This window comes from Artibeus jamaicensis, unplaced genomic scaffold (assembly GCF_021234435.1).
Source record: "Artibeus jamaicensis isolate MK-2021 breed Jamaican fruit bat unplaced genomic scaffold, CSHL_Jam_final scaffold_804, whole genome shotgun sequence".
NCBI classification, from domain to species: Eukaryota; Metazoa; Chordata; class Mammalia; order Chiroptera; family Phyllostomidae; genus Artibeus; species Artibeus jamaicensis.
In genome coordinates this window covers 1,533,484-1,556,329 of record NW_026522055.1, presented here as the reverse complement: position 1 = coordinate 1,556,329, position 22,846 = coordinate 1,533,484, and the positions used below count along the sequence as shown (strand labels likewise).

Genomic DNA, 22,846 nt, shown 5'->3' with positions numbered 1-22,846 from the left:
CTCCCAGCCTGGCCTTTAGGTCCTCTCTCACTCGCCATAGTTGCCGCAGCAGCTGGCCTGCCTCACCCCTACTCCTGATAGCTACTCTACCAGGGATCCCTCCAGGTCACCTGGAGTGCGCAGACGCCATGGAGTTGCCACGGCAACACAGCGGCCTTGCTAAAGTAGCTGTTCCAAGATGGCGGCCTCCATGTGGCCTGTTGCCTTTCGGTGGTGGCCACTCCAGCCTGGTTGTCCCCACTACCCACCCCCAGGTGCTTAGCCCCTACAGGAGGAGGCAGGCAGAGCAAAGACTCAAGAAAGACAGACACGTGCGTTTCCAGACAAGACTCTTATCTTCTCAGTGATACCTCCTCAAAGGGAAACACTATTCAGGGAGGTCGGGGCAGGACTCAGCAGCCAATGATCTGGGCAGGTCGGAGAGAGTGTCACTGGGGCACTGTGGGCAAAGTGAGACAAGGGTGGCTCAGGGTCTGCAGGGACCTGGCTGCCGCAGCTCCAGTGCCCCCACCAGGCCCTTTTGCTTGCTGGGTTCAGTTGGCCAGCAGGGGGCGCAAGTTTCCCCTTCACCACCCTGCGAGCCACCCCATTGTGCCCGGTGATTGATTGCTGTAGCTTTGAACTCCAAACTGGGACATTCTGATCAGGGATTTCTGAGCAGCGGCTTGCGACACGGGCTGTCACTGGAATCCTCAAGTGGGGATATTTCGGAGCTGACTCAATAGTTGATAAAGGGGACAGAACTTGAGAAACTGGGTCAACCTGGAGGAATGACCATCAGGAAGGCGTGGAGGTCTCTGGACCCTTGTTAAGGGTCTGAAGCCACTTCTGTCTGCTGGGCTGTCATCAGGGCCAGGGGAAGTCACAGTCGGGGAGGGACTCTGAGAGCCACTTCTATGGGACTTGGTTAGCAGCCTCCCCACAGAGCCTTGACTGGAGGAAGTTGGTTGGAGGAAAGGCCGAGGTGGGGGAGGTGAGGAAGTGTGTTCCCAGTGGGCAGAGTGGCCGGGAGGAAGCTGGTCAGTCTGTCCAACTGCCAGCAGCTTAGTGTGGCCGGAACAATGTGGAGGAAAATGGGGGTACGGGAGGCTGGAGAGGGGTGGGGAGATGCGGGACGCTGACACCAGGCTGAGGGGCTCCAGGGCTGCTGGGAAGCCCATGGAGGGCAAGTCAACCCTGGATTAGAGAGTCCTCTAGGGCCCTGTGTGGGGCGGATGGGAGCGAGACAGGGAGGGAGCTGGGGAGGCTGGCCAGATGGGAATTCAGAAGGAAGAGGATGACCTTCGGGGCTGGGGCTGTGGGGCCGAGGCAGGCAAGGAGGAACAGAGCGTGGGGACAGGCTGTGCGGGAGGGAGGCAGGTTTCGGGGCTCCCACAGCCCCAGGCCCTGCGCCACTATCCACGTTTGTTTCCACGCATGTGTTTCCACACGCCTCCCCACTGGAGACCTTCAAAAGCATTTGCCAAGCTCTCCTCACTCACTCCTCTGTCCTTCAACAACTTGGGAAATCCTCGGACGACTGACCAAGCCGGTCAGGTGCTCCGACGCCCTGCTTGGTCGCCCTGCAGCAGCCTGTGGTTACCCCGCGTCCTCCCAGCCAGCCAGACGCGGTTGGCCCTGTAAGGCGCATGCGCGCGCGGGGCCGCCACTCACCTCTGACCTCCAGCTTGCACTCGGCCAGCGCCTCCCCCAGCTCGTTGACAGCCCGGCAGGTGTACGTCCCGGTATCGAAGGGGGTCGGGCGGCGGATGTTCAGCGTCAGGATCCCCTGGAAATTGGTCATCAGGAACTTGGGATCTTCTCGGATTTCCATCTTGTTCTTCATCCAGACCACCTTCGGCTGTTGAGGGGAGCAGGAGAGGAGGCCCGCTGACAGACGGTCCCCTGGGCGATGGCACCATGGGTCTTGGGAGGAAGACCTGAATCCTCATTCTGCCTGGGCCACCTCTTCATTTTGGCGGGATGACCTTGGCCTCGTCCCTCTTCCGACCCTCAGTCCCCTCTTCTGTCAGAGGAAGAGCTCACTCCTCGTGTGTCCCCCTCGCGTGGCCTCGCTTTCCTCTGCCCCAGCCACAGTGGCCACCTCCAACGAACCAGACAGGTCCCTACCTCAGGGCCTTGGCACTGGCTGTTCCCGATTCCAAGACTGCTCTTCCTCCCCTTTTCACCAATGAGCACCTGCCTGTCTCAGGTCTCAGCTCCCACGTCACTCCCCAGCCTCAAGGCTGTTTGTTTTACCCTCTCGTGCCTGCTCTACTTCTCCGGCACACTTATCACCCTTTACAATTTTGTAGTCACTCGTGTGATGTCGAATTAAGGCTGTCTCCCCCCTAGGGGTATGCCTTATCCAATTCACCAGCACACAGAAAGCCTTTGAAAATATGTGTTGAAAGAATGAACGAGCCCCGGCTGGATGGCTCAGTCAGTGGGAGCATCGTCCCGTACACCAAAAAGGTGGCAGGTTTGATTCTCAGACAGGGTACATGCCTAGGTTGCAGGTTTGAGTCCCAGTCCAAGCACATGTGAGAAGTAACGGATCGATGTTTCTCTCCTTCTCTCTCTCTCTCTCTCCCCTTACTTTCTCTCTAAAATCTATAAACATATCCTTGGGTGAGGATTAAAAAATAAAGAATAAACTGAGTGAATGAATGACATAAATAACCAGATGCAGTGAATGAATGAACCAGGTAAGTGGATCCAGAGAGGCCCACGTACTTGGCAGTTCAGGCTCTGTGGCCCCGTGGTCTCTGCGGCCACAGATAACACACAATTGTGTAAGGCCATGTTCCAATAAAACTTTATTTAGAGAAACTGGTGGCGGGTGGGTTGGACCAGCCAATTAAAAGGGAGCAAATTTCATGAACCGAGAAGAGGTGAGTCAGAGAGGAAGAGGGGGTGTAATGGGACCCCCTGTGCCTGCAGGGGCTCCACCTTGCTGAAGGTCTCCCTCCAGGGCCACACACACGCACGCACACACGCACACACCTGTGGGAAGCCTCTGACGGCACAGTTGAGAGCAGCAGCGTAACCAGCCACGACCACCCGGTCCGGCAGCGGCGTCAGGAACTTGGGAGGCGTGCGGAAGTCGTGTTCCTTGTAATCAGGAGGTTTGTAGGTGATACCTGGGGGAGGGGAGGTGAACCTGTGAGGTGACCGATCCTCATTGTGCCCCCAAACACCTCTCCTCTGTCACCAGCTGCCATCAACTTCGAGTCCAGGGGTGGGGGGATGCAGAGGACTCCCCGTCAAACCCCGGCCAAGAGCGGGGATGGGACCTTGCAGAGGGGGGTGGCCATACCCGCCTTGGGGATCCGAGCTGTGTTCTTGGAAAGACCAGGGGAGTCACTGAGTCCACAGATGTTCTCGCTGAAAACTCGGAAATAGTATTCGTTGCCCATGATGAGGTCGGGCACCGTGCAGTGGGTTTGGCGGTTGTGCTCATAGACATTGAACCACTCCTAGCATGGGGACCGGGAAGGGCCAGAAAAGTCAGGGACACACACACACAAGAAGGGCCAGGATGAGACAAACACAGCCCAGTGTGCACAGAGCTAAGAAAACCCGCTGTTCACAGTGGCCGGGAAATGGGAATCACCCAAATGCCCATCAACGGATGGATGAAGAAGCAAAATGTGGCAGCATCCAGGCTGCGGAATATTACTCAGCCATGAAAAGGGGATAGAACTCTGAGAGCTGCTAAAATGTACCACTGATACCTAGAAAACACGAGGCTGCGTGAAAGAAGCCAGACACAAAAGGCCACCCCTTGTGTGATTTTGTTCATGGGAAGGGGCCAGAATAGGCAAATCCATAGAGACAGGAAGCAGATTGGGGGTTGCCAGGGACTGGGTGGGAGGGAATGGATACAGGGTTTCCTTTTAGGTGATGAAAACGTCTTGGGGCTCCCTGACTTGTATGGCTCAGTGGATAGAGCTCTGGCCTGCAAACCAAAGGGTCGCCGGTTTGATTCCCAGTCAGGGCACAGGCCTGAGTTGTGGGCCAGTTGTCCAGTAGGGGGCGCGTGAGAGGCAACCACACACTGACGTTTCTCTCCTTCTCTTTCTCCCTCCCTTCCCCTCTGTCTAAAAAGAAAATAAATAAGATCTTTTACTGAAAAAAGAAAAAAAATGTCTTGGGAGTGGATAGAGGTGACCGTTGCATAACACTGGGAATGTACTAGATGCCACCTTAAAGGTCATGCCACATTTTGTTAGGGGAACTTCACCACCATCAAAGAGAAAAAGAAAACCCATCATGCACCGAGTCTCGGCCCAAAGCCTGCCCTCCCGGCCCGGGCCCTTTCTCCCAGTCTCTCGGTGCCTCCATTTCCCCGGCTGGGAAAGGAGAGCAGCAGCGCCTGCTCCGAGAATCACCATCCTCCCTCCCGCCCCACCCCCACCCCGTGGCCCGCCCCTCCGGGCCGTCTCTCACCATGGTCTTCTTATCGGCTTTCTGGATGAAATAGCCCGTGATCTCACTGTTCCCGTCGTCTTTGGGGGGCTGCCACTCCACCAGCGCGTTGCTACCCCACACCTCCTTCACCGTCACGTCCAACGGTGGCCCTGCCTTTTCTGGAAGGGGCGGGAGGTGCTGCGTGCCAGCCCGAGGGTCCCCACTTGTCCCCCACCTTGTCCCCCTCCGGACTCTGACGTCCCTGCGTCGGCCTTCCCCCCACTTCCCACGGCCTCACCTCCTCCTGCCCTTTGCCCCTCACGCCCTCCCCCAGGTCGGTGTCTCCCCTCCCCGCTCCTGGGCCGCCCTCGTCGTTTCGCCCCCCCGCCCACCCCAGCTGCCCCGGCCCCTCCCTGGCCACGCACCCACGACCTGGATGCGGATGACGGCCGTGTCCTTCATGTTCTCGATCTGCACGTTCAGCTCGTACTCGCCCGAGTCGGAGCGGGCCGCCTGGCGCACGAAGAACACGGTGTCGATGTCGCTGGTGCGCACGTTGACGCGGGAGGAGTCCACGGGAGCCCCGCCCTTCGTCCACACCACCTGGGGCCGCGGCTTGCCCTGCGTGGGGGAGGAGGGCAGGCAGCAGAGGTCAGCCGGGCGCTCTCCGGGTGCAGGCTGACCCCTGACCCCCTGACCCCCGACCCCGACCCCGCCCCGGCCCACGCACCTGGAAGGGGATGAGGAGGTTGATGGGCTCCCCCACTTTGCGGATGTAAGTCTGGCGGAGGTGGCGGGGGAGTCGGATCTTGGGTTGTTCTGAGGACACAGACACACGGAGGGCTCAGCGCTGGGCCAGGGACACTTGAGACCCTGGCTACGCGGTTGCTGGGGGAGACCCGAGTGATGACAGGAAAAGGACTGGTCTTTGGGAGAGTGGGGTGGGGGTCAGGGGTCCCTCACCGACGATCTCCCTGATGGTGACCGGCTGAGCCAGGGTGGCCGGCTGGCTGCGCCCCGCGATGTTGACCCCAACCACCCGAAAGATGATCCTCGCTCCCGTGGGCAGATTCTTGACGGTGAAGCCACAGCGGTCAATGGGATCCGCGTTCGCAGGGATCCAGTCCTCGGCTGCGAGAGAGGGGCGGGGCCTGGAGGGTCGGGGTTCCTCCAAACCTTCCTTTGAGCCCCTCTGCTGCTCCTCCCTTCCCGGGCCTCGAACTAGCAGCAGGTGACATTTACTCAGCACTTGTCACCAGGTGGTAGCTCCTTATTCCCACCTCCACTCCTCATTGTTCCCGTGGCAGAGATGAGGACATCAAGGTCCAGAGAGGGCAAGGACCTGCCTCTGTGAAGGAGCCCTCCCACTGGGACCCGACGTAGGTCAGACCAACAAGAGCCAGGGCGAAGTCCAGCAGGAGGAGGTTCTGAAAGGAGCGGGTGGCGATGACACAGATTGGGGAGGGGTCCCCAGGGGCGGGAGTGGAGTGAAGAGCACTAGGAAGGGAAGGGAAAGACGCCATCCATCGCGTACACACACTCACTACCAAACACAGCTGTCGCGGTGCCCTGACAAGGTGGGAACTGTCCGCCATCTCTGGATGAAGAAACTGAGGCACGGAAACTTGCCCAAGACCACACCGCTAGAAAGTGCAGGGGTGGGATTCGAGCCCACATCTGTCTGACTGTATGTAAGACCTGGGATGCGGAGTCAAGATGATTTCGTCTGGTGATGGAAGAAGATTTGGGGTGGTGAACACACAATATACAAGTGATGTGTTGTAGAATTGTACAGCTGAGCCTATAAAATTTCAACTTTTTAAAAATAAATTTATTTATTTTTGGAGATGGGAAGAGAGGGAGAAGGAGAGAGAGAAACATCAATGTGTGGTTGCCTCTCACATGGCCCCCACTGGGGATCTGGCCTGCAACCCAGGCATGTGCCCTGACTGGGAATTGAACCTGTGACCCTTTGGTTTGCAGCCCAAGCTCAATCCATTGAGCTACACCAGCCAGGGTCCATCAACATTTTTAAATTTATTGATTGATTTTAGGGAGAGCAAGAGAGATAGACAGAAAGAAAGAGCCATCAACTTGTTGTTCCATTTATTGATGCATTCATTGATTCTTTTTTTTTTTTTTTTTAAAGATTTTATTTATTTATCTTTAGAGGGGAAGAGGAGAAGGAGAGAGGGAGAGAAATCTGGTTTTGATTGATTTGTACATGCCCTGACCAGGGATCGAACCCACAACCTTAGCGTATCAGGACAATGCTTAACCAACAGAGCTACCCGGCCAGGGCTAAACCTATACAATTTTACTAACCAATGTCACTCTGATAAATTCAATACAAAGTGAACAACAACGAAAAAGGTGATCTCATCTCTGTTCCCAGTGGGATGACCACGTTGGCAATGTCCTCATAGCCATGACAATGCATGTTTGTTCAGTGGAGGATGGAGAGTTGGATGTACGGAGTAGGACTGGGCAGAGGGCCGGATGGAGGGATGGATGGGTGAGTGGATAGACAGATGAACAGACCATAGATAGGTAGATGTATGGATGGTTGGATAGTTAATAGATAAATGGATGGCCACCAGGTAAATGGATGAGTGGAAAGAAGGAAGGAAGGGAAGGGAAGAAAGATGGTAGTGAAGAGAGATTTACGCATAAAAATGTTACAGGAGATGCCCTGGCTAGTGTAGCTCAGTGGACTGAGCTCGGGCCTGGGAACCACACAATCTCGGTTCGATTCCCAGCCAGGGCACATGCCTGGATTGCAGGCCAGTTCCCAGCAGGGGGCTCACGAGAAGCAACCATACATTGATATTTCTCTCCTTCTCTCCTTCCCTTCCTCTCTAAAAATAAATAAATAAAATATTTATTTAAAAGTATTAAAAATGTTATAGGAGAGATGGCTAGCTGGATGATCCAAAGAATTTTTGGAGACACAGAGAGATGGTTTGGATGGATGACTAGGTGGGAAAGTGGAAGAAAAGAAGGAAGGAGAAGGGGAGGGAAGGAAGGGAGGGAGGGAGAGAGAAATAAAAGGTAAAAAAAAAGGAGGGAAAGATAGATGGATAGATGATGGATGGATGAATGGATAGATGGATGATGAATAAATGAACAAAAAAGATGAAGAAGGAATATAACTAATAGATAAATACCTGGATGAAAAGATGGATGGATGAAAAGGTACAGCTGTTTGGAGGATGGGTGTAGGGGAAGAGAAAAGGGAGGAAGGAGAGAGGAGGGAGAGAAGGAGGGAGAGAAGGAGGGAGTGAAGGAGGGAGAGAGGGGGCAAGCTGGCCAGTGAGGGCCTGGCTTGACCCATCCCCATCCCGGGGATTCAGGTAAACACCGATCCCGCAAGGGCGGCTCACTGCCTCACAGATGGGCCCCTGCGCTGTCCTACTTTGGGTCCCCGGGACCAGACGCCCCCTTGGGCCCGGGCCAGCCGCGGCCCCCCACCCGGCCTGATGGGGCCACTCACAGTCCTCCAGGCAGTACTCCACCATGTACCCGTCAATGCCGCCGGCCCCGATCCGGTCTGGAGGCCTCCACTTGAGGGTGGTGGTGGTATCTGTCACATCCTCCACCGTCAGGTGGCGGGGTTCACTCGTGGGTGCTGTGAGGACCCAGGGAAAGGGGAGAGGGGGCTACATCAGGGGTCAGCAGGAAAGGTCAGGAGTCAGAGATGGAGTCACTGGTCAGAGAGGGATCATTACGGTGGGCCAGAGGTCACTGAGCGAGGACATGTCATCGAGGGTCACTAAAACAAGACAGCAAGGGACAGCGAAGTCTCTGAGGACAGAGACAGTTGTTAGTCTGAGAGGTGAGAGGTCAGCGAGATACTCAGGCCGCAGCATGGAGTGCAAGGTCACAGAGGTCAGCCGCAGGTGTACTGGGTCTGGGAGGGGTTGGGCGGGTGGGTGAGGCTGAGGGGTCCATGGGTTGGGTCACTGGATGGGAGGTGACAGACACTAGCAGATTCCGTGGGGTCAAAGGCCAGGGTGCAGGGTCGGAGAACAATGATGGACAGGGCCCAGGTCAGAGGCAGACAGGGGCGCGGCGCGGGGGCAGAGGGGCGTCACCGATGGGCATGAAGGGCTTGGTGTTGAGGCTGGGCTGGGACACCCCGATGGCGTTGACGGCGAACACCCGCATCTCGTAGAGCACGCCCTCGATCATCCTGGTGGACTCGTAGGTCGTCTCCGTGAAGACCTCGAAGTTCAGCTTCATCCAGCGGTGAGAGCCCTTCTTCTTCCGCTCCAGGAGGTACCCTGGACGCCCCGCCAGGCAGAGAGGAGTGGGAGGTCATGAAGAGGCCGTGGGGGGGTCAAAGGGCAGTAGGGGGCAGTGAGGGTCACATCAAAAGGCCACGTGGCCCAGACAGGCACGAGGCCATGAATCCTGGGTTGACCTCAAGGTCACCAGCAGTCAGAGGTCACACTGGTCATGCATGGGTCAGTGAGCAGGCAGGGACATAAGTCATGAATTGGGGGGTCAAGGGTCATAGAAAATCCCAGGTGATTGACCCAACCCACGTTGTTAGAGAGTAAAGAACGATGCAAAGACCGAAGGGATGTCCAGAGTCAAAGCTGGAAACCAGGGGTGGGGCGCCACCCCTGAGGAGACTAAGGAGAAATTAGCAGGGACAGGAGGTCGGAGGTCATGGGAACTGTGGTATCAGACACTCACCGGTGACTGGCTGCCCTCCGTCATACTTGGGGGGCTCCCACACGAGGGTGGCCCAATCCTCTCCAACCGAGGTGACACGCACAGCCTCCGGGGGGTCTGGGACATCTGGGTGGGAGGCAGGAGAGTCAAGGGCCCCTCACGGCCACGGGGCACCACCCCCCGAGCTGAGCCCCTTCCTCTGCCCCTGCTCACCCACAACCCGCACGAAGATGGAGGCCACGTCCTCGCCGGCGGGGTTGGCGACCTTGATGGTGTAGCGGCCCTCGTCCGCCCGCTCCGCGCTCTCGATCACAAAGCTGCTGAGTTCCACGCGCTGCTCGATGCGGGTCCTGCCCTCCGTGGCCGTAAACACCTGGACACAGCCGCCGAATGGCCGTGCTCCGCCTCCGCCCCTCCCCTGCGCTCAGTCCCCGCCCCCCGCCCCCTGTGCCTGCCCACCGCCATACTATGCGCAAGAGGACCTGCTCCACCTGCACGGCCTTACCACCCCCCACAGCCCTCCTCATCCTCTAAACCCCACCCTGGCTCGTCCCACGCAGCACCCTCACCCCGTTCTCCATCTGCTCTCCTGTTATTTATCCTTTAGGACCTGCCCCAAAGTCACCTCCTCCAGGAAGCACTCCGGGATGCTCTCAATGGGCAGTGATGGCCCCATCCTCTGAATTCCCACAGTTTCCAGCACCTCCCTTTATCTCACACCGATCACCCTGGACAGCGACCATCCCGCACCGGTCTGCCTCCCTCCCAGAAGGCCTGTGACCTCAGCGCCTGCGCACAGAGCCCGGCAGAGGGGAGGGCTCAGGGGCTGCTGGCTGAGCGAAGGGCACTGAGTGTGTCCCTTTTACAGAAGCAGAAACTGCAGCCCAGAGAGAAGAAAAACTGAGCTGTCCCAGGGCCTGGAACATGCAGGGTAAAAATATTTGTCGGATGGATGGACGGACAGATAGATAACTGGGTTGGCCGGTGAATAACAGATGGACAACTGGGTTAAATAGTGGATGAGTGGATGGATGCACGAATTAATCAATTAACTGATGGATGGGAAGACAGATGGGTGCGTGGAGGATGCATGGACAGACGGATGGACGGAGCACCCACCATGTGCTGGGAGAGGGCCATGGGGAGGACAAACGGAATTTCCAATCTTCCAAACAACCCCCTGAGGAAAGAATCATAATCCTCATTTTACATTGAAACTGCAGCTCAGAGAGGGAAAGCAACTTGCCTCAAGTCGCCCAGCAGAGCTGAGAGGGAGAGACAGCGCCCGGGGGAAGCCCGCCCTACCTCATCCCCCCTCAGCCAGGTGGCCACAGGAGGGGGCTCCCCTGTGATGGCCACGTCCAGCCTCAGCTTGTTCCCAGCCACGACCACAATCGAGTTGTCCGAGGTCTTCCCCGAGCAGTCCAGGTGGATCTTCGGTGGCTCTGGGGGCACAGACGGGATTGTGGGGGACTTGGCAGTGGGCAGTGGGACCGTCCCAATCCTGCCTCCACGGGATCTCCTGAGAAGCTGGATTCCAACAGCCATGAAAACCCAAGAGCCCCTCCCAGCTCAGACCCAGGAGTCCAGCCCCTCAGCCCCCTCCCCCAGACCAGGGGTCCAGGCCCCAGCCCCTCCCCCCTCGGACCCAGGAGTCTGGGCCTCAGTTACCAAAGCAGCCCCAGTCCTCACCTTGTTTGGGGACGTACTCCACCTTGATTTCTGGGGAACACAGAAGACTGGACAGTTAGGTCTAAAGTCAGCGGGCCCGTGTCCCACCTTCACCCCCGAGGCAGAGAGGAGGGTCTGGTGTCTCCCGGCACCTGGGATGCTGGGGTGGGTTCTGGGCTGTGGCTGTCTCACATGTCCCCACACGGTCACGCTGTAGCACACACAGTGCTCTCCCCCATCTTCTATTTGACTGTCCCCGTGATGGGCAGGTGCCTGCTGTTCCCCACCCACCCCCCGCCCCAGGGGGCAGTCAGAGAAACTTAACCCCCAGGGGGGCCCTGGGGGTAAGGGGGCTCCTCACCCAGGAAGTTGAGCTTGGCCGAGAGAGACAGGGCGTAGCCGTCAGGTACAAACGTGTAGTCCCCCTCATCCTCGGGCCGGACGTCATTGATCACCAGCTTGTGGATCCTAAGGGGTGGGGAACACAGGGCACGTGTCGGGCCAGGTCACCCTGGGGACTACCTAGGAAAAACATCCTCCTCCATGCAATTTACAGGCTCACACCCACCCTTTTCATTCTGGCCTTTGGAATGCTGGGTTCAAACCTCAGCTTGACCCCTTACTAGCTGTGTGACCGTAGGCAAGTTACTTAACCTCTCTGTGCCTCATTTTTCATCTGTAAAATACAAGTAACGATAACAATACACCCCAGGGTTGTAAAGCACTTGAAAAACTCCCTGAGCCCTGGCTGGTGTGGCTCAGGGGGTTGAATGGCCAGCCTGCTAACCAAGGGGTCATCGGTTCAATTCCCAGTCAGGGCACGTGCCTGGGTTGCGGGCCAGGTCCCCAGTAGGCAGCATGTGAGAGGCAACTGATGGACGAATGTATCTCTTGCACATCAGTGACTGGCAATCGAACCAGCAACCTTTTGGTTTGTGGGATGATTCCCAAACCACTGAGCTACACCAGCCAGGCCAAGGCCTGTGTTTCCCTAGCTAGGACCCTCCCATCCCCATAGTAGACTGTTTGCAAATATGGCCACAAATTTTCCCCTCTTCATGGTGGGAGTGGTATGGACACAGTTCCCAGCCCAGGCCGAAGAGTCGCATTCCCTTCCTCTCCTTCATAACCTGCTTCTACCACGTGACGATGCCGGGACTAGACCAGCTAGGAGATGAGGCGTCACAGGGACCAGCGCAGAGGCAGCCCATCCCCCCACCTGAGGTCCTCATGGAGCACTGGAAGCTGAGCTGGGCTAACACCCAGTTGACCACAGAGACGTGACACAGGCCATCCGAAATCAGCCAGCCTCCCGCCAGCCCACAGACTCGACCCGATACATCCTTCTTCCTTGAAACCACTAAGTCCAGGGATGGTCGCTACGCAGCTAGAGCTAGCTGATACGCATGCCCCACCCCCACAGTCTCCTCCGCACCTGCCCACGTGGGAGATGGTGATTCTCTTGCTGGGCCGCACCTCAACCCCATTCTTGTACCACTTGCCCGTCACCTTCTCATCGGACACCTCACATTTGAACACGGCCTGATCCGAGGCCTTCACTGTCAGATCCGCGATGTCCTGCAGGACCTCCAGCTGTTTCTCTGGACGAGGAGAGAAGGAGATGGAGCAGTCACAACTCTGGTCAGTGCACAGATATTTGTGAGCACCCACTATGTGCCAACGACTGTTCCAGGCACCGAGGAAACAGCCACGAACAACGCAGATACAATCAATGGCCTTGTGGAGCTCAGGTTCTAACTGGGAGGCGGGCAGTGAGCAGGGAAACACATAAACATACAACAAGGGGGAGCGACAAAGCCCGAGTGGGGATGCGGGAGTCCCCCAGACAGAGGGAATGGCGTGCGCAAAGGCCCTTCGGAGCAAAGCAGGCTTGTTGGTGTGGAAACAGCAAGCAGGTCAGTTCGGACAGACAAGAGAGGTGGCACTGGCAGAGCTGGGGAGACAGGGCCACAGCCGGGGGCGGGCGTGTGGGTCTCGGAGAAAACTTCCTGTTGAATCTGAGCAAGGCGGAGCCACGCAGGGCAGTGAAAGGACAGCTGGAATCTGATGGACATTTTTAAATTTTTTAAAAAATTTCTTAACATTTAAAAAAAATTTAAACAATGCTGCCCTGACTGGTGTTGGTCAGTGGGGTAGATGTTGTTCTGAAAATGAAAAGGCCACTGATTGGATTCCCAGTCAGTGCACATGCCTGGGTTGTGCACCAGGTCCCCAGTAGGGGGCGTACAAGAGTCAACCATACACTGATGTTTCTCTCCCTCTCTTTCTCCTTCTCTTCCCCCTCTCTAAAAATGAATACGGTCTTTTAAAAAATAAATAAAACAATGCATTTACATGGTTAAAAATAAAATAAGAGGAAGATTTAGATAGAGAGGGGGAAAAAATCTCACGCCCACCCACCTCCAAGGATCTAGGTCCCTGTCCCTAAGGCATCATGCACCCAGTCTAAAGCTGATGTGTATGTACATTTCCCTTCCTTTCTCCCTTCCTCCACTCCCTCCTCCCCTCCCCCATACACAAATAAAAGCATATTTGCTTTTTCACCTAATAATATGTAGCAAGTCCTCGAATAACATCATTTCTTTCAACATTGTCTTGTTATAACGTTGATCGGAAGTTGTAGGAACCTAATCTTGCCAATGTCACTTAGCTCACGGTAAAAGTGGCTTCATTATATATCATTTCACCACACTTTTAAGAAGTGGTCAACAACGTTAAGTAAGGAATTACTGTGTCTTGGAAATACATCCACGTCAGTAAATTTAAAACTTCCCCTTTTTATGACATAATTTATTTGACCCATACATAATTTGCATATTTAAAGAATTATAGCCCTGGCTAGTGTGGCTCAGTGGATCGAACAATGGCCTGCGAACCAAAGGGTTGCCAGTTCCATTCCCAGTCAGGGCACATACCTGGGTTTCAGGCCTGGTCCCCAGTAGGGGGCACGCGAGAGGCAACCACACATTGATGTTTCTCTCCGTATCTTTTTCCCTCCAGTTTCCTCTCTCTAAAAATAAATAAATAAATAAATAAATAAATAAATAAATAAGTCTAAAACAAAAGGAAAAAACTTGTAGACTCACAGGAGTTTGTGAGAATAATGCAGAGTCTCATGGACCCTGCACCCAGCTTCCCCTGACTGTGTGACGACTTAGAAAACCACGAGTGCACGTGGGAACAATACCGTCACCTAGACTACAGGATGTGTTCAGTGTTGACCATCGGACCTACATTTTTTTTGAAATACTCGCCCCAGAATATATTTATGGATTTTTTTAGAGCGAGAGAAAGGGAGAAAGAGAGAGAGAGAGAGACATCCATCAGTTGCTTCCCATACATGTCCCGACCGGGGATTGAGCCCACAACCTAGGCAGGTGCCCTGACCGGGAATCGAACTCTCAGCCTTTTTGTTGTATTAGGGCGACACTAACCAGGGCTGACATGATTTTCACACGGACCACTCTGGCATGTGTGTGTGTGTAGAAGTGAGGCTGGTGTGGAATCAGAGTGACCAGCGAGGGAACCAACTCAGTGGTCCGCGCATGCGCGGACGGAGACCTGGGCGGAGTCAGGATCTCCTCTGAGGACCTGCTGGTGGATGGCGGACTGTAGGGTGTGAGGCAAAGAGAGGCGTCAGGGACAATTCCGAAATCTGGGGCCTGAGCAACTTGGAGCAGCGAGGAGAGGCTTGTGCCCAGAGGCCCCTGCCCCACAGGGAGGCCCCGTACCTTCCACGATGAGATCGGCCTCGCACTGGCCGCCGTTGGTCATGACCTGGAAGCGACCTGCATCCTCCAGGGTCACTTCGGAGAAGATGAGCAAGTGACGCTTCCCGTCTTTTTTGAAGCGGTACCGCGACTTGTAGGAATCCTCCTTCGTCATCTCCACGCCGTCTTTTATCCTGGGTGGAGGGGACGTGAAGGGGGAGGTGAGGGCCCTGCACAGCCCTGGGTCTGGAGGTCAGAGGGTGAGTCAGGGGCAACAGAGACCGTCCTCAGTGGGGCTCAGGAGTCCAAGGGAGGTCACAGGAGGGAGGAGAGTTTAAGCTCCGCAGAGGCATCTGCAATGAATGGGCCACTGGCAGAGTCACAGGAACAAAAAGAGAAGGAGGTCACGAGCCACCAGGAGATGCCTCAAGGTCCCGGTCGGAGGTGCGGAGACACAAAAAAGGGGCATAGGGGAGAGGAGAGAACACGGGGGTCGTCCTGAGGTCACAGAGAAATGCCAAATATTGTGACGCTCCCCCTGCCTGGGACACTCCTTCCTTCCTACTTCACTTCCACCTCCTCATCACTCCAACCTCAGCTCCATCGTCACCTCCTCCAGGGAGGCTTCCCTGACTTCCCGAGTCCCTTCTTCCTATTAAAAAGTGGTTACAGCATCCATTACAGCTCCTCCGAAACCCTTGTCAAAACGGAACTTTTACATTTACTCATGTGATGACTTGACTAATACCTGTCTCCGCCGCTCACACCCACACATTTCAGAAATTTAACCAGGTTGTACACTCCACAAAGGCAGGTACCACGCTGACTTATTTTCTTTCCATTACATCTTCAACATATGGAAGAATGCCCCCCCACAAGAGATGCTTGATATATATTTGTCAGATGGGTGAACTGATGTGGGAATAGACAAATGGATCGGTAGATGGGTGGGTGGATGGATGATGGATGGATGGATGGATGGATGGGTGGATGGGGGGTGGGAAGATGAATGGATGAACTGATAGACCAAAGGACAGACGAGTGATCAAATGGATGAATAAATGATTTAATAAACTTGAGATATTAGGGATCAGGAAAAGGGGATCAGGAAAAGGTAGATGTTGTTCTAGAATTTCTAGAGGGTGGAGGTCAGCATTTAGAGAGAAAAGCTGAAGCCTCCTAGGGACAACTGGACAAAGGTCCCCAGCCTCCGTGAGAGGCCACGAAGGTCAGAGCTGATGCAGAGAAGCTGTCGGTACCTGCATGGAAGTCAGGGGCAGAGGGTGACTTACCATTTGACCTGGGCACCTTCTTCTGACACCTCCACTACCAATTCCACCCTGTCGCCCACAAACACCTGCTGGTCCTCAAGGGGTGTCACAATCAGGACGGGGGGGTCTGTGGGCACAGGGAAGACAGGAGGTCAAGTAGTGCCTGAACCCCCGCCAGGACCCTGATGCCCCCCAAGCTCGGCCCAAACCCTGGCCTCACCTTTGACAAAGAGCTCAGTGAAACACTTCTCATCGGCAACCGCGACTTCATACGCAGCATCATCCGCCATCGTGCACTTGTTGATGGTGAGAATTCGCTTCTTACCAACATTCTCAAACACGTACCTGGTGCAAAAGTCTCAGCTCAGTGTGGGGCATGCAGCAGATGCCAGCCCTGGGGTAGAGCCACCGGCCAGTTCCCAGGCAAGCCACCCTGGCTCCAAGAGAAAGTGTGTGGGAGGGCACAGACAGTCCAACTTCTAGTGTTTAAATACCCACAGATGAAATGCTAACCGTTCACCCCCACCCAGCTCCTCCTTCCACTCAGCACAGGCACACAGCCGCCCCCCTAGAGAACTACACTTCCCAGCCTCCTTTGCAGCTGGGAAGCTGCACCAGTGGACTGCAGCTGGGTGTGATGTGCAGCTGGGTGTGATGTGCAGCTGGGTGTGATGTGAGTAAATGTTGGGTTGTCTCCAACTTTGAGCACTTGCTCTGGACTTCTCTCCTTCTCCTTTTCCCATCTGCCAGGCGCAGCTTCCACCATGCAGACGGTCTTGCCAAAAATAAGGACAGTGGGTCTCGGAAAAGTCTCTGAGAGAAGAGGTGGCCCCCTGCCTCCACCAACTAGCCATCCGCCTCTCTAACTTAATGTACTCTAGAATGGGACTCTATTACAGCCACTTAACTGCCCCTTCACTAATATAGCCGGGTTTCTTAGCCCAAATGCTCATGCCGACAAATTGAGAAAACACAGCCAGCCAAGGAAAAAATAATAACAAAAAGAACCCATCTAGGCCCTGGCTGGCATGGCTCAGTGTATTGAGTGCTGGCCTGTGAACCAAAGAGGGCCCGGTTTGATACCCAGTCAGGGCACAGGCCTGGGTTGCAGGCCAGGTCCCCAGTAGGGGGCGAGCAAGAGACAACCACGCACGGATATTTCTCTCCCTCTCTTCCTCTCTCCCTTCCCCTCTCTCCAAAAATAAAACAAATAAATAAATAAAATATTTTTTTTAAAAAGCATGACCAACCTTATTTCCGGGTGCTGTCTCTGGGCCCCAGGTGTCCCCCACCCAGGGATTAGCCCACGCACTTACTTGCTGCTTGGCTTGATCTCCTGGCCATTCTTGAACCACTTGAGGGGAAGGTCTGGGTCGCTGATCTCCACCACCAACTTGATCTTGTTGCCCCTGTCCACTTGGTAGGCCGGATCCAGCTTCTTCGTGAAGGCTGGAGGTGGAGGGATGCAGGTGGGTGGAGCTCAGAGGTTCTCCCTGCCCTGGTCATCCCCCAAGCTGCCAAGTCCCCCTCCCCAGACCCTGGGCTCTCCAACATCAAAGTCAAGAAGCCATCTATGGCCCTGGCTGGTGTGGCTCAGTGGATTGAGCATCATCCACTCAGTGGATTGAGCATCAGCAGTGAAGCAAAGGGTCGCTGCTTCCATTCCCAGTCAGGGCACATAACTGGGTTGTACATCAGGTGCCCAGTAGGGGGCGCATGAGAGGCAACCACACACGGATATTTCTCTCCCTCTCTTCCTCCTTCCCTTCCCCTCTCTGTTTAAGCTTCCTATGAACTTGGAGGGCCCTGAGAACAGGCCTCCATTACATGGAGGTTCCCAAAAGACAGGTCCAGGGTCCAAACATCAGATCCCCATGATTCTGGGGTTCCTAAGGGCAGGGCCCACCTCGCTCAGACCCGCACTGACCTTCGCTTTTCTTGACCTCCACCTTGGCTTTCTTCAGCCGCTTCAGCATGCCCCGGAGGTCGGTGATGCCGTACTGGAAGGCAATCTTCTCGTACTCACTCTTCTTTGCCCCTTTCAGGAGCTCCCAGATCTCAGGTGGGATGCCCAGGTCGTCGTCATCTTTCTTCTTTTTCTTCTCCTGCTCCACCACCTCCCTGCAGGGCGGGAGAGCAGCAGGGCCACCATGCGGTCTCCCGCTGCCTTCTCCGCCCACTTGCTGTGTGACTTGCCCGCGTCACTTTCTGTCCCTGGACCTGGTACCCTCATGCTCTCCCTCCGGGACCGTGGCCCCAGTCTCCTGGCCTCCCTCCAGTCTCCCCATCTCCAGTGCGTCCCCCACATTGCCCCAGAGGGATGTTTCTGGCCCCCACATCAGAAGTCATCTCTTCCCTGTTCAGAACCAGGTGGCTGAGTGTCCTGGCAGACAGACAGAAGGACAGGTGAGAAGGGGGTGGGTGGATGGATGGATAGGTGGGTTGATGGATGGGCAAGTGGGTAAGTGAGTGGAGAGATGGATTAGTCGATGGAGAAACCGGTAGCTGGTTGGATGGATGGAGGAGATTGATGGGCGGGTGGACCAATGGCTGGGCAGATGCTGGGCTGGGTGAACAAATGGATGAGTAGGTGAGCTGCAGCCTGAATGCATAGGAAAGTGGGCATCAGAAGGAAGAGTTAAAGGGTAGGAGAGTAGGGGAACTGGTGGGCAGATGGCTGGGCAGCTGGATGGAGGAGGTGGTGGAAGGGTGGGTGAAGAAGCAGCTGGGGCAGTGGGGCCTCACCCGCCACCTTCTCCTCTGTGGGCCTCCAGCTCCCCTCTCTGGGCCAGAGGGTGGGGCTCACCTCTTCTTCAACAGGCTGCTGAAGTCCAGCTCTCCGGCGTCTTCGGACTTCCCTTCATTCCTGTGGCCACGGAGACGGGGTGTAAACTCCGCTGAGGTGCCCCTGGACTCACCCTGGGTCCCCATGTCCTCCCTTCGCCCTAGGTAGCCCCTCCCCTTGTCCCCAGGGTGCAGGGTCACTCACGAGCGCTTGAAGTCTTCCAGACTCTGCCCGGAGGAGTCCTGTCGGGGCACTGGGGAGAGGCCATGGGGGACGGGAAGGCGAGCTGCAGGCATGTCCCGATCCAGCACCGGGAGCCCCTCCAGGCCCCAGCCTCCAGGCCGGCGCCGCCTCTTTTCCCACCTCTTGAGCCAGCACGCTCTCCCAGTGCGGCCCAGACACCCTCTGCTTCTGGACACACACCGTGCCTGCCACACACCGCCCTCTTTGCACACCCTGCGCCCCTCACACCTGGGCCAGTGCGCCCTTCTCCCCAGGCCCAGTTAAGCTCATTCTCTGTGCCCTGCTGACTGAAGCTCCCCCACATCCTGGGCTATAGACCCCTTCCAGTATCTGTACACCCTCGGGGCTCCATACACGTGCCTAAGAATCTGTGTACCCTGCCATGAATCCCATACGCCCTCACTCTAAACCCACGGCCCTTACTCTTTAACCCTGAAGCTCCCTCACTTCCCACGTCCTTGCCGCTTCTTTCTGGAGTCTGTTTGCCGCGACCCCGGGACTGACGTAGCTTGTCTCCTGAGCCTTTGCAGGCGCATCTGGGGAGCTTGAACCCTCAGCCCCTCACGCTCTCAGCATGTCGACTGTCTCCCCAACGTGGAGCACCCGGGCCACTGAATCTGCACCCCGCCTCACTGCTACATCCCTACACTCTCCTCCCACACTGACCCCTGACCCACAACCCGTGGCCCCGCCCCCACCAGCGCACCCTCCACATCGATGTTGAAGCCACAGCTGTCACAGGTGTCCTTGGCCTTGACCTCCAGGCGGTAGTCACCGCGGTCCTCCTGGACCACCTTCGAAATGTGCAGCTCCAAGTTGTACACCTGGGGGCCGGGGCCAGGAGTGTGGGTTCAGGGGACCTCCCCCAGCGCCACCCCACACCCCCCGAGCCCATCCACAGCTCTGCTTCCAAGTCCTCCCTGCACCCTGCAGTGGTCTCTCCCATGCTGGGATAAGCTTGACCCTGGGGGGCCCGGGCCCCTGACCCCTGATCCCCTGAGACTTTTCTGGGAGTGCACACACCGTGCCCAAGAGCAGCCTGCCTAACCTCAGAACAACCTCCATCCCCGGAGATCAAGGCCCGTGGCCACATCTCAGGTGTTCACAGGCCTTCTGGAAAGCAGGGCCTGCACCACCGCCTGGCCCAGCCCCCACACCCTCGCGTCCCACAGGGTCCTCACATTGTTGGCGGAGTCGTGGGTCTCCTTGAAGGAGAATCGGGCCCCGCTCTTGATGCTCAGCTCCATCCATTTGCCCTTGAACCACTTGATGGTCGGTTTGCCCGGGAGCTCCTTCCCGTTCACCTTGGCCACAATCACCACGTCCTTTCCTGGGTAGGGGAGGGGGTGGGGGGGATGAGAGGGAGTGCGCCCAGGCAGGAACCGGGGACTCTACAGAGAGGGCGGTGAAGCTGAGAGCCCCTGTCCCCTCCTCCCTCAGACCCTGGAGTCCAGGCCCCCAGGCCCTCCTCCCTCAGACCCAGGAGTCCAGGCCCCCAGCCCCTCGTCCCCCAAGCCCCCCTCACCTTTCTCCACCGACACAGAGTCTGGCCTCTTCAGGAAAATGCCTGTGGGCTCTTCGGCAACGGGGGACTGCTCCTCAGAGGGAACTTCTGCTGGGAGACAGGATTAGGGTTTAGGGCAGCTGGGAGGGGCAATAGGTTACTTTGGGGACCAGACTTAGAGCCGGGGAGGGGACCCTCTGCTCTGAAGCCAAAGACCATGGCTGGCATGAAATGGTTTTTCCTGACCTGGGAATGACCTCCTGTCACCGGGGAAGCTGTGTGACCTTGGCCAGGCGCGCCCACCCCTTTGGGCCCCAGCTCTCCCACCTGTGAATGGGAGGGGGTGGGATGGACGGTGTTGAACGGGGCTGTGCGGAAGGAGAGGGGTAAAGATGGGCAGAGCGGCCCACGCTGGCAGGACTCGGTGGTGCGTCAGCCAGGTGCTGGGTGGGGGCTTGAAGGTCAAGCTGAGGGGCTGGGCTCTGTCCTGGGGGCCCTGGGGAGCCTTGGGAGGCTGGGAAGGGGCGGGTCAGCTCTGGGGCCTTGTGGGGGACAGAGAGGGTGCAGAAGGGCCAGGGCAGCCTGGGGGATGGGGTCTGGGTTCTGCTGAGCCCACTGGACACTCTCTCACCTTTGGGGGACTCTGGGGGAGCCCCCTCTGGGGGCACGTCCTGGGGAGCAGCCTCCGGGGGAGCAGCCTCCGAGGGAGCAGCCTCCGAGGGAGCAGCCTCTGGGGGAGCAGCTTCCTTGGGAGCTGGTTTGGCCGCATCTTTGCCTTTGGGGGCCTTCTTGGCCGCTGTGAGACAGGTGTTCAGAAGGATGGAGCTCGCGCTCGGCCCCGCCCCTCCCAGAGCGCAGGCCCCGCCCCTCCCAGAGCGCAGGAGTCTCTCCCTGCTCCCTGGCACGGGGAGTTCAACTCACGCAGACAGATTCCCGTAAATCTATCTTTAATCCCGAGTCTGTGGGATCAGGTTTCCCCTTGCCCCAGGCAGGCTCTGCCCCATCGGTCCAGGCCACCGGGCCCTAACCTTTTGGGTCCTGGGGGTAAAATTAGCTCTTCCCCAGGGCTGGAAACTGGACACCCCGTGCTGACCACAGCATCCCTGCCCTGCCCTGCCCTGCCCTGCCCTTCCTGCTGGTTCCTGGCCCACTGGGGCCCCAGACGCAGTGAGGGACAGGACCCCCACCCCACAGCTTGGTTGACCTGGGCTGTCCAGTGGCCTGAACACCCCAAAAGGAGGGGCCCTCCCTGGGGACTTCCCTCTTTTGTTCATTTTCCCTGTCCTCATATCTACAAGTGCCACCAGTGGCCCAGGCCCATTCAAAGGGCCCCCGGTCTGCACTAAAGTAAGGCTCTCAGCCCTTTTGGGAAGGTCCCCTCATTCCTATGTAGGAAGCCCTGATTCCCGTAGAAAGGGGGTTCCTCATCCTCAATACAGAGCTCTCCTCACCAGACAGGAATCCATAATCTCTACACACACAAGGACCCCATCCCTTCCAGAGAACACCCCCAATCCTCAGACAAGTGGCTCTGCTGAGACCCCATCGCCAGGCACACTCCACAGTCTGCACACACACACACACACACACACACACACACACACACTCACACCCAGGATGCCCACCCCCACCCAGAAGAAGGGCTCAAGGTCATAATCAGACTCCACCTGCACCCAGAGATTGGCCTTCTACCTCCCTACAAAGAAATCCCCTCACCGCACAGGGAAAGGGGACCCTCGGCCCAACGCAGATATGGGACAGCCACCCCACCCAAGGGCGGAAACCCCTCCCCCACACAGAGGAGGCGCCCCATTCTCCCGACATCACAAAAAGAGGAGACCCTAGTCCCCGTTCACAAAGGAGGACCCATTTCCACTCAGGGAGGGGGCGCTGGAAGCCACCTGGCTTTGCCTCAGGCATAACGGCAAACTCCGGCTCCGCTGACCGCAGCTGTGTCCCTCTGGGCCCTGGGGAGGACAAGCGGGCCTCCAAGGGGGACTCTTTAAACAGTGCAGTGACTCCCAGGAGGCCCCGGGAGGCATCCGTGGCCTTCCCACCCTCCCCTGCCAGCCCGCGGTCCGCCTGTTCTATGGAGCAAATAACAGACAGACCAAGGAGAGATGGCTGACCGCCAGGTCCCCGGGGAGGAGGGGGATGTCTTCGAACACCTGGGTCCGAGGGAGGAGGGGCCGGGGACCTGGACTCCTGGGTCCAAGGGGGGAGGGGCCGGGGACTGGACTCCTGGGTCTGAGGGAGGAGGGGCCGGGGACCTGGACTCCTGGGTCCGAGGGGGGAGGGGCCGGGGGTCTGGACTCCTGGGTCAAAGGGAGGAGGTCCGAGGGCAGAGAGGACCTGCAGTCCAGATTATTGGGTGCTGGGGGAAAGAAGGATGAGGGCCTGAACTCCTGGGTGGGGGTGGGGAGAAGACAGGGTCTAGAAAGCCATTCTTAGTATCTGCAAGTCAGTAGTTTTCGGGAAACCAGAGCCCGGGGGGGAGGGCCCGGTTTCCCAGAGGAGGCAGGACGGCTGCCGGGGGAGGAGGTCTCTGCGCCCGCAGGGGGCACTGAGG

At 57.1% G+C, this 22,846-nt stretch overlaps 1 protein-coding gene across 1 annotated transcript; it reads right to left on the bottom strand.

Annotated features, from left to right (window-relative positions):
- Window positions 1-336: 336 nt before the first annotated feature.
- On the bottom strand, window positions 337-22,212 carry MYBPC2 (myosin binding protein C2). Its single transcript, XM_037149030.2, has 28 exons — window positions 22,179-22,212; window positions 20,909-21,073; window positions 20,299-20,385; window positions 19,955-20,103; window positions 19,480-19,597; window positions 18,735-18,783; window positions 18,552-18,611; window positions 17,673-17,866; window positions 17,062-17,194; window positions 15,966-16,090; window positions 15,767-15,872; window positions 14,496-14,668; window positions 12,179-12,344; window positions 11,105-11,211; window positions 10,765-10,794; window positions 10,378-10,517; window positions 9,286-9,445; window positions 9,094-9,198; window positions 8,487-8,675; window positions 7,886-8,020; window positions 5,356-5,523; window positions 5,123-5,211; window positions 4,818-5,013; window positions 4,432-4,571; window positions 3,299-3,458; window positions 2,986-3,122; window positions 1,654-1,840; window positions 337-439 (listed from the first exon to the last, which is right to left on the bottom strand). The coding sequence occupies exons 1-28, from the start codon at window positions 22,195-22,197 to the stop codon at window positions 429-431; spliced, it is 3,498 nt and encodes a 1,165-aa protein (XP_037004925.2). The 5' UTR covers window positions 22,198-22,212; the 3' UTR covers window positions 337-428.
- Window positions 22,213-22,846: the final 634 nt, after the last annotated feature.